General features: G+C 44.9%; 1 protein-coding gene across 3 annotated transcripts in view; it reads right to left on the bottom strand.

The window, feature by feature from the left end:
- Window positions 1–905: 905 nt before the first annotated feature.
- VSTM5 (V-set and transmembrane domain containing 5) overlaps window positions 906–11,672 on the bottom strand; it is a 33,240-nt gene continuing 22,473 nt past the window's right edge. For 2 of the 3 annotated variants that reach the window (XM_032426322.1, XM_032426321.1), the window contains exons 2-4: window positions 4,447–4,773; window positions 4,201–4,341; window positions 906–4,073 (exon numbers count right to left, since the gene is read on the bottom strand). In XM_032426322.1, the coding sequence (XP_032282213.1) occupies window positions 4,030–4,073; window positions 4,201–4,341; window positions 4,447–4,773 (512 nt within the window). In that variant the 3' untranslated portion in view covers window positions 906–4,029. The remainder of the gene's footprint in view (window positions 4,074–4,200; window positions 4,342–4,446; window positions 4,774–11,672) is intronic. The other variant, XM_032426323.1, reaches the window with a different exon arrangement.

Here is an 11,672-nt window from a genome sequence, read left to right as displayed (position 1 = left end):
TTGGATCCAAGGAATTCTACCCACCCATGTGTCCACGTTATAAGGTCAAATCTACAGCGAAAACTTTAGCTTTATTTTACATGAACAATGCTCTTTCTCCCTCCCCGAAACAGTCTCTGATAAGCTTTACCATAAACCCCACCAATAAGATAAAACATTGACTCTGAAGTCCTGAAAGAGGGAAGGATTGCTAGGAATAGAGCTGAATGCATTAGTTAAGAGGAGGGAACAAGTCTGCCCTAAAAGAATGATCGCTGTAAAAGAAAGATGTATTTTTAGATATCATTTAGAAGAAAAGTTTTCAGTGAACAACCGTAACGTATCGATGCTAGGGATCACACTGTGCAGGCAAGAAGAATGGAGTTTAGGAATAGGTAGAGACATGAAATAATGCCCAAGAAACATGAAGTGAAAACAAGCAAATTGTAGGACAACATGTATAACAGCATCCCATTTGCCTAAAAGGAAAATGGATGGACCATTGTGATGTGTGACTATTGTGTATGCAGAGACCGAGAAGGACAGGTTCATATATGCCTAGGTCTAGAGTGATACTACTGAGGGAGGAAGAACTTTACTTTTGACTTTACATTTAGACTCCAGTATCATTTTGATTTTAATGTTTTTTAAAATGATTTATTCATTTGAGATAGAGAAAGAGCAAGCAGGGGGACAGGGAGGGACAAGCAGACTGCACTGAGCGCAGAGCCCGCGGTGGGGCTCCATCACACAAGAGAGATCATGACCTGAGCCGAAATCAAGAGTGATGCTTAACCGACTGAGCCACCCAGGCGCCCCAGTATCATTTTAATTTTAAAGAAGGATTTCTAGAGGGTGCTGGGTGGTTCTGTCAGTTAAGTGTCTGACTTTGGCTCAGGTCATGATCTCAGGGTCCCGGGATTGAGTCCCACGTGGGGCTCCCTGCTCAGTGGGGAGTCTGCACCCCTGCATGCCCTTGTACTCGCACATGCATGCTCTCTCAAATAAAATCTTTAAAAAATAATAAAGGAGGATTTCTCACCTTTGCAATTAAACCAAGCTAAAACGCCCACCCAATTTTTAAAGGGCCATGGAAGTCGAGCATGGAACAGCACGTAACGGGCTGGAAAGGCACCAGGGCCAAGGGAAGTTGTGTTTGTGGACAGATGCATCAACAGTAGCCACAGGGCTGGCTCCGCTCCCTAAACCAGAGATGTCTCCTGCTTCCTGGCCAGTGGCCACCTGGGCTGGGATAGGAAACCGATGAGAGAGAGGAGGTTCCCCTGCCCCCAGGCCCTGGGGTTTCACAGCAGCCTCCCACCCTGGCCACACACCCGATCGCTCGGTTCTCCCGCGCTGCCTCGCTCCCGAGTGAGCCCAGCGAGCTGTGAGGGCCGCCCCCTGGGGCCTTCCGCCCTCCTTCCATGCCCAAGACACCAGGAAATGAGAAAGTACAGTATATACCTTTTTAATTTCTTAGATCGCAATCTGAGAGGATGTTCTGTTGGCAGAGCATGAACGTTCTGTCCTGCATCTTACCTGCTGTTGAACGAGATGGTAACATGGGCCACATCTTTATTTCAGCCCTTTCCAGAAGCAGAAGGGACTCTATTGAATTACGATTAATATTCTGGAAGTAAAAACTTCGAATTAGGGTTCTGGGAAGACGCAGGGCTGAATGATGGGCTGATTAGGGATTGTTTTTCAGGACTGCTAAAGAATGTTTACAGTTAGAATCAATGTCATTATTCCCTGATCATTTAAAAAACATGCCAGCCCCATGGCAGAGGTCGAGGAGTATGCTTATGCCCACAGCCGATGGAAACCTCCCCCAGGGCCTCTGAGTGCTTGGCAGGAGTGGGCTCACACACAAAGGACCCGGCCTTTATTTCCAGGGTTTATTTCATTCTTTAAAATAATATTTTTTCACAGCTTAAAACATAACTTATAGCTTAACATTTCCAGTGGCTACCCTCTAGAACGTAATATTTTCTTTTTTGGAAAATAGACCAAAAAAAAAAAAAAAAAAACTTCAGGCTCTGGAATGAACACTTTCCACAAGAATGTTCAGGATGGAGGGAGCTTTAAAAGTGCAAAATAAAGAAATGGAAAGCCAGGTGGGCTAACTTTTCATGAGTTTTGGGGGGCAGTTTATTTTACATTTGGTTTTGTCAATGGAGGCCTCTCCCTGGGTATGCTTTGCCATTCCTTTTTCAAGATTTTATTTTTAAGTAATCTCTACACCCAACATGGGGCTCGAACTTACAACCCCAAGATCAAGAGTCATGTGCTCTACCTCCTGAGCCAGCCAGGCGCCCCTCCATTTCACCTTTTATTCTGAAGATGACCACCCCTGACTTCTGACAAGCTGAGAAGTTCAGTTCTGGAAAGTAGGGAGTATAAAGGAGGACACACAGACTCCAGCAGCCATCCCGATCCAATCCGTTTCCTGCCAGTGGGCCTTCTGTGTGAAAGAAAGAACTGATCAGATGACCCCTGACCCTCTCTTTGTTCTGGTACTCCCACCCTGCTTCCTCGTGGCACTGGGGCCTGGCTCCTCGGACTGCTGCCTGGGGAAAGGACACGTGCGTGTACAGGAAGTGGCCCGAGGCTGAGAATCTTCTCTGTGGCAGGCGCTCCAGCTACCAATCAGTTGTGTGGACCAATTGCTCTCTTGCCTTTTGAATCAAGTAGTGCCTTTCGAGTCCTTTTGGAAGGTCACAGAGCTCCTGTCTGACTGCTCCAGATCTCTCCTTGTAACCTTGGATTATTTAGAGAAAAGCCTCTTACCAACTTCTCCAGGCAACTTCTCATTTGCCACATGGCAAGTAGAACAGATGTAGACATTGGGGACTTAAGGAAAAGAGGAGGGAATGTTCTAGCTCTCCTTCATGTCTGCATGGGTGAATTTGCAGGTGGAGGCTGGGGACTTAGCTCCTGACCTCGGCCTCCACCGTAACTGGGGTGGTGCTTTTGGTCTGTAGCTAAGAATGTTGGAGGGAGAAAGGAGAATGGAAAATAAATTCCTGCCTGCTTTAGAGCTTACCAAATGGAAGGTGCGATGGAGACACTTTCAGGTAAACATGGTGACTAACAAGCCGAGAGAATGAGAGCCGAGGCCAGTTGTGATCCAGTCCCTCATTTCACCTGAAGCCCCAAGACCCCAGAGCGTTTTCTCACTTGGTAGCGCTCCGTAGAGGACTTACTGCTTTCCAGATCCTTGAAGAATCCTCATGCTTTTCTTCAACTGCCTGGGGAGCTCTATGCATTCGTGGGCGTCACGTGATACCCTGACTATGAGGTAGGTGAGGGCCAAGCGTTCCTAAGCCCACTTGGGAGAGCACGAGGGCCTGACTTGAGACAAAGCATTGGTGACAGGGGGAGGGGGGTGCAGAGACCCGAAGCCCAAGCTAACGTCCTGGTCATACCACCCCCCACGCGGGCTCGCTTTCACACAGGTACCATTACCCAGCCTGTCAGGGAGCCGTCTGGACCCCAGCTACTGCCCCCAGTGGCGATGAACATGTGGGTTCCTCACACTGGCCTAAGTTGGGGCCATGGAGGGAAAATCTGATTAACGCTGGAATAAGAGAGGAAGAGAAAGGTGATCTTCTCCCTATTCCTGTTTCCAGTGCTGGTCCCACGGGCACGAGTGAAGCTCCCCCCGCTAAAGCTTCCAGCCCAGGGCCTGGCCCTGCTCCGAGCACCTCACTAGGGCCCCGCAGCAGGCTCGCGGCCTCCACCTCTGCTCGGCAGGCGGCCCGTCGAACTTCTCCCCACAGCTCCCACAGCAGAGGGAAAGGACACGGAGAGCCTGTCCAGGGCTGGCTGCACGCTCAGTCTGGACACGCTCTGGCCTCGGCCCCAGAGCGTGGGGAGCAAGAGTCCTCAACTCCAGTCGATTTTGCTCACATCCGTAGTGCCTTCAGGAATGGCTGGCCCAGGCCGGGCAACGGGAGGCTCTGAGGGTGGATCGGCCAGGTTTGCTCCTTTTGTTGGAAAAATAACATTTTCCTCTTGAGGTAGGAATGTAACTGGGTGCAGCCTTGGCTAACACTCAACATCTTGCAGTTCCATCTCCTCAGTGGTGCTCTCTGCAAAGCAAAAGACAGGCCCGTCAGGTGTGGATCAGCCACGGGTGGTTTCTTGGGGAGACCAGGCTAACGGGCACCACCCCAGCCATGAAGGCGTGATGGATGATCGCAGGGCCCAGAGGATTACCTTTGAGTTTGTGTCTTCTCTTCCTCTGGAATTTATATGCACACTTATTACACACCCACATGAGGCTGATTAACAGTGTGGCCACCGCAGCGAGAAAAGCAAGGAAGACAGCAACAAAGTGGAGGTCTTCATAGAGGATCTCTACGGGGCGGGTAGGGGAAGGGGCAGACAAGGTCTCTTTTAGTATCATGAAGGCGCACCCCCACACGCTGGCAGTTCGGCGGGGTGCCCGGGCCCCCGTCTTACCCGACACGTGCAGCACGATGGTGCCAAACTGGCTTCTCCCCAGGCGCTCCGTCACCGTGATGACGTAGTAGCCGGAATCCCTCACGCTCACACTGAAGAGCTGGATGGAGCCATTGTCGAAGGTGCAGAGTCTGTCCTTGTGGCTTTGGGAGATGTTGGCCTGAGTCCCTGGCTGCCACTCCACGATCTTCTGCGCTCCCCAGTTGGAAGTATACTTCCACTCGATGGTGGGGACGCCGTGGCAGGAGTACTCAACCGAGAGCAGGATGTCTTCCTCCACCGTGGCATTGATGGTGGACTGGGGGATGTACAGTGACACGCCCTGACCTGCAGGACGGAGTGCCAGATGGGGGGCAACTTACATAGGAACTTACAGGCCAATGAGCTGCCATGCTTCGTTAGTTTATTTAGCAGATACTTACTGAGGGCCTGTTACATGCCAGGCTGTCTTCCAGATTCTGGTACTGGTGCCACAGTGGTGAAGGTTATAGACTGAATATTTGTGTCTCCCCCCACCCTGAAATTCCTATGTTGAAGCCCCAACCTCCAGCATGACTATATTTGAAGTTGCAGCCTCCAAGGAGGTAATGGAGGTTAAATGAGGTCATAAGGATGGGGCCCTGATCCAAAAGGATGAGTGTCTTTATAAGAAGAGACACCAGAGAGCTCTCACTCTCTCATCTCTCCACAGGGATGCAAGGGGAAAATGAGAGAAAATACTCAGAGGTTGCAGAGAGAAGGTGGCTGTCTACAAGCCAGGAAGAAAGCACTCACCAGAAACTGAACTGTGCTAGAACTTTGATCTAGGACTTTCCAGCCTCTGGAACTCAAGAAAATAAATTTCTGGTGCTTAAGCCCCTCGGTGTGTGGTATTTTGTTATGGTCTAAGACCGTGAATAAGACACAAGGTTCTTGTATCCTGGACGAACAGTGAACCTCCCTGGAGGCTCCATTCTATAAGGGAGACATACCAGGGTGAAATAAAGGAGATCATTTTAGATAACGACAAGCACTTTAAAGACAATACAACAGGGCACTAGTGACCGGTGGGGGTGGAGATGGCACAGGACATTAGAGAGAATGGTCAGGGAAGACTTCATGGAGGAAATGACATTTGAATGGAGACCTGAAGGACAGGCAGGCAGCGCGTGGAGACTCGCGGGAGGAGCATCTCGGGCAGAGGGAGCAAGCACAAAGACTGAGGTGAGGGCGAGTGCTGGTGTGTCTGGGGGACAGAAAGAAGGCCAGCATGCTCGAATGCAGTGAGCAAGGGGGTGGGGGGTGAGGCTGCAGAGCCGGCAGCACGCCGGCCGTGAGGGTTAGCGATGGGGTTTCACTCAAGGCTGATGGGAGCCATTGGAGGGCTTAGGCGGGAGGGGACATTCTCCATTAAGCTTGAGAATGTGTGCTGTGGAGAACATTCTGGGGGTGAGGGGACAAGAGCCGAAGCAGGACGAGCAGTCAGGTGGCTGCTACAGGGCACAGGTAAGAGATGGAGGCGTAGCCTCGCAGAGCGTGAGCGGTGGTCTGATTCAGGCTGGGTCTTCGGCAGCAGGGCGGACCAAACACGCCGCTGGACTAGATGCGGGCGGGGGTGAGGCGGAGGCCCGGAGCAGGGGTTTCTGCGCATGTGCAGCTGCGTAGCAGCGCCGCCGACTGCGGTTCTGCGCACAGGCCCTTGCACAGGTATTACGTGGGTACCACGCCCGGGCCCCACGCCAGCCGCTTTACACACGTCGGCTCAGTAAGGAAGGGCTCACACACAACCTCCTGCAATTCCATCAAGCACAGAGCAAGCCTCATTGTCGACAGGACTAACTAGCTTGTCAAAGTTCATTCTGCAAGGCAGAGAGTCACACAGGGCTGCCGGCTCCAAAGCTTACATATTTAACCTCTAAGCTTGAATCAGTAGTCAGTGGTTGGTGGTGGAGAGCACAGAACGTGACAAATGCCCCCACACCCTGAGAGGACTGCTCAGACTTGGCTGGAGACTGGATAACGAACAGGGCAGGACTGAAGCTTGGAGCCCAGCCCTTGGTTTCCACCTCCACTTCCTGTTTGGCCCCCCTCAATCTCTGAGTGCCCAGTTGCCCCAAGCCCCTGCCGTGTGGCTCCAGGTAACCACACCTGCTACTTTTCCAGGCGTTTCTCACTGTCCTCTCTCATCCCCAGCACGTTCCATTAGTGTTCCTCTCCTAAGGCTCTTGGCTAGGTGACTAGAAATCATCTGATAAACCTCATGCTGAAAAACTGGAATGTGGTAATGGTTTTCAAGAGTTACAATTGCCAAGTAACAGAAATACATTTTCTCCCAACTCTATTTTAAAACATGTTAAATTCAGAGAAAGGTTTTGAAAGGCCAGTACAATTAATATGTACCCTCTTCTTAATTTACTAGTTAGGAACATTTTGCCACATTTACTCTTTTTCTCAGGAAGAAAACAGAGGTCAAATTCCAGGTCAGCCCTTAGAGGCAGGAGTTATGTATTTTCTTCATCTCCGTGTCCCTAACACAATCCCTGACACATACTGATCGGTCAATAGGTGTTTATTGAGTGAATGAATAACTGAATGACAAAATATTTATAACAAGAAGGGTGAGATTTCCTGATAGAAAGGTTGCTGCTGAAGTGGTCTGAAAAATTAGCACATCTAAAAGGTAACACACATATAAGAAAGAAAACTATAATTTAGTCAAGACTTTATGTGCCAGTTATTAAAATATATACTTATTGTATTTACCAATCATTCCCTAATGTTTTACATAAGTCAGCAACATGCCCATGTAACTAGGAAATGGAAAAGATGGGACTTAAATGCAGTTCTGTCTGATTCAAAGCCCTGTGTTTTTCCCTAAAGACACCACCAAAATATTAGAAATAATAAATGAATTCTGTAAAGTTGCAGAATACATAATATATAGAAATCGGTTGTATTTCTACGTAGTATAATGAAGCAGCACAAACAGAAATTAAGAACACATTCCATTTACAACTGCACTAAAAAGAATAAATTATCTAGGAATAAACTGAATCAGGGAGATGAAAGACCCCAGTGAAGAAATCACAGAGGAAATAAAAAACCAGAGACCAATAAAAATGAAAACACAACAATCCAAAATTTGGGACACAGCCAAAGCAGTTCTACGTGGGAAGTCTACAGCAATATAGGCCCACCTCAAGAAACAAGAAAAATCTCAAATAAACAATCTAACCATATATATAAAAGGAATTAGAAAAAGAACAAAGCCCAAAGCTAGTAGAAGGAAAAAAATAAGGACTAGAGCAGAAATAGAGACTGAAAAAAACAGCAGAAAATATAAATGAAACCAAGAGCTGATACTTTGAAACAATAAACCAAATTAATAAACCTTTAGCCAGACTCATTAAGGAAAAAAAAGGGAAAAAAAAGCAAAACAAAAAACCAAAACCAAAGAAAAAAAAGAAGAAAAAAAGAGGACTCTATCAAATCAGAAATGAAGTAGCAATAACAACCAACACCACAGAAATGCAAAGAATTACAAGAGATTATGAAAATTTACATGCCAACAAATTGGACAACCTAGGAGAAATGGATAAATTCCTGAGAACCTATACTCTTCCACAAATAAATCAGGAAGAAATGGAAAATCTGAACTGACCAATTACTAGTAATAAAATTGAGTTGGCAATCAAAAAACTCCCAACAAACAAAAAGTCCACAACCAGATGGCTTCACATGTCAATTCTCCAACACATTTAAAGAAGATTTAATACATATTCTTCTCAAACTATTCCAAAAATAAAAGAGGAAGGAAAACTTCTAAATTCATTCTATGAGGCCAGTATTACCCTGATACCAAAACCAAAGACACTACAAAAAAGAAATAAAAAAGAGAGAGAGAGAGAACTACAGGCCAGTATCTCTGATGAACATAGATGCAAAAATCCTCAACAAAATATTAGCAAACAGAATTCAACTATACAGCAAAAAAGTCATTCACCACAATTAAATGGGATTAATCCAAGGATGCAAGGGTGGTTTAATATCTGCAAATCATTCAAGGTGACACATCACATTAACAAGAGGAAGGATAAAAACCATATGATTATCTCAGTAGATGCAGGAAAAGCATTAGACAAAGTACAACATCTGTTCATGATGAAAACCTCAACAAAGTGGGGCTAGAGGGAACATACCTCAACATAATAAAGGCCACACATAAAATCCACAGCTTGCATAATGGCGAAAAACAAAGTGTTTCCTCTAAGATCAGGAACAAACCAAGGATGTCCACTCTCACCACTCTGATTCAGCACAGTACTAGAAATCCTAGTTACTGCAAGCACACAAGACAAAGAATTAAGGATCCATAGTGGTAAGGAAGAAGTAAAATGGTCCCTCTTTGCAGATGACATGATGCTATATATAGAAAATCCTAAAGACTCCACCAAAAAACTATTTGAATAAATGAATTCAGTAAAGTTGCAGAATACGAAATTAATATACAAAAATCTGTTGCATTTCTATACACTAATAACGAAGTAGCAGAATGAGAAATTATGAAAACAATTCCATTTACAGCAGCACCAACAAGAATAAAATACCTATGAATAAATTTAACCAAGGAGGTGAAAGGGCTATACTTTGAAAACTATCAGACACTGATGAAAGAAATTGAGGACAACACAAACAAATGGAAAGATATACCATGGATGGGAAGAATTAATAGCATTAAAATGTTCATATTACCCAAAGCAATCTACAGATTCAATGCAATCCCTATCAAAATGCCAACAGCATTTTTCACAGAACTAGAACATAAATAATCCTAAGATTATATGGAACTACAAAAGACCCTGAATAGCCAAAGCACTCTCTAGAAAGAAGAACAAAGTGGAAGGTATCACAACCCCAGATTTCAAGATATACTACAAAACTACAGTAATTACAACAGTATGATATCGGGGTGTCTGGGTGGTTCAGTTGGCTAAGCAACTGCCTTCAGCTCGGGTCATGTTCCCAGGATCCTGAGATCGAGTCCCCTGACAGGCTCCTTGCTCAGTGGGGAGCCTGCTTCTCCCTCTGCTTGTGTGTGATCTTGCTCGTTCTCTGACAAATAAAACAAAATAAAACAGTATGACATGGACACAAAAACAAACACAGATCAATGGAACAGAATATAAAGACCAGAAATAAACCCATGGTTATATGGTCAATTAACCCATGACAAAGGAGGCAACATTATACACTGGGGAAAAGACAGTCTCTTCAATAAATGGTGTTGGGAAAACTGGACAGCCTCATGCAAAAGAATGAAACAGGACCACTTTCTTACACCATCCACAAAATTTAGCTGAAATGGATTAAAAACCTTTGAGACCTGAAACCATAATACTCCTAAAAGAAAACAGGCAGTGACATTAGCCTTAGCAACATTTTTCTAGATATGTCTCCTCAGGCAAGGTAAACAAAAGCAGAAATAAAGAATTGGGATTACACCAAAATACAAAGGAAACCACCAACAAAGGAACCCATTAACAAGACAAAGAGGCAACATATTGAAAATATTTTTAAATGACATATCCAATAAGAGGTTAATATCCAAAATATATAAGGAACTTACAGAACTCACTACCAAAACCATTAAAAAAATGGATAGCAGATATCTGAATCACCATTTTTCCAAAGAAGACATACAGATGGCCAACAGACACATGAGAAGATGCTCAACATCACTCATCATCAGGGAAATGCCTATCAAAACCATAATGAGGTATCACCTCACACATGTCAGAGTGGTTAAAATAAAAAAAAAAAGAAATAAGTGTTGGTGAGGATGTGGCGAAAAAGGAACCCTCATGTACTGTTGGCGGGAATGTAAATGGGTGTTACCACTGTGGAAAACAGTATGGAGGTGCCTCAAAACAAAAAAACAAAAAAAAAACCCCAAAAAAACGAAACACCTGAAAATAGAAATACCATATGTTCCAGTAATTCCATTGCTGGGTAGTTACCTAAAGAAAACAAAAACACTAACTTGAAAAGGTATTTTCACTTCTATGTTTATTGCAGCAGTTTTTACAAGAGCCAAGATATGGAAGCAACCCACGTGTTCTTCAATAAATGAATGGATGAAGAAGTGGCAGGGTGTACACACACACCCTGGAACATATTAGTCATAAAAAAGAATGAGATCTTGCCATTTGCAACAATATGGATGGATCTAGAGAGTATGATGCTAAGTGAAATAAGTCAGAGAAATTCAAATACCATATGATTTCACCTATATGTCAAATTTGAAAAAAAATGAACAAACAAAAAAGCAGAAACAAACCCATAAATACAGAGAAGAAATTGATGGCTGCCAGAGGGGTAGGGGTTGGGAGATGGGCAAAATGGGTGAAGGGGAGTGGGAGGTACAAGCTTGGTAGTCATGGAAGAAGTCATGGGACGAAAGGGATAGCACAGGGAATACAGTCAATGGTACTGCAGTAGTGTTGTATGGTGACAGATGGGAGCTACACTTGTGATGAGCACAGCATAACAAAGACCTGTCAAATCACTATATTGTATACCTGAACTAATGTAACATCATATGTCAGTTATACTCCCATAAAACAAACAAACGTACAAAAACTTTTTTCCACTTCACTTTGTGGCCATCATCTGTTTATCCATGTTTTCGGATTTCTCTGACCCCAAATAGGAGCAGTTGGAATAGTGATTACAGTAAGATTCAGAGAACCACATTTAGAGCTCATGACAAATCAGTATCACAACATACGTATATTTCATATACACTGTGTTAAACATGGTGGTCAACGTTACGGGTAGACTAGTTTCCTAGGATACTACCAGCACTTTCAATACCCTTAGGGACTTTCATTTTAAGCCTTTTAAGTACTCTGGACCAAGAAACAACAAAACTGAAAAGCAAATAAACAAAAATAACAAGCCCAAATTTCTGAGGTGCTGATACACCTAGAAACTGGCCAACTAGACTGTTGGTTTCTTTATTTTCTCTTGACCATAAAAACCTCCTCCTAATCAGGGGCGCCTGGGTGGCTCAGTCAGTTAAGCATCAGACTCTAGGTTTCAGCTCAGGTCATGATCTCAGAGTTCTGGGATTGAGCCCCACAGTGGGTACCCTGATCAGCAGGGAGTCTGCTTGTCTCCCTCCCTCTCTGCCCCCTCCCCTGCTCTCTCAAATAAATAAATAAATCTAAAACAAAACAAAACAAAAC

The sequence above is a fragment of the Phoca vitulina genome, unplaced genomic scaffold (genome assembly GCF_004348235.1).
Source record: "Phoca vitulina isolate PV1807 unplaced genomic scaffold, GSC_HSeal_1.0 scaffold34, whole genome shotgun sequence".
In the NCBI taxonomy this organism is placed as follows: Eukaryota; Metazoa; Chordata; class Mammalia; order Carnivora; family Phocidae; genus Phoca; species Phoca vitulina.
Note: the sequence above shows the minus strand (reverse complement) of the source record. Positions and strands in the feature narration are given on the sequence as shown.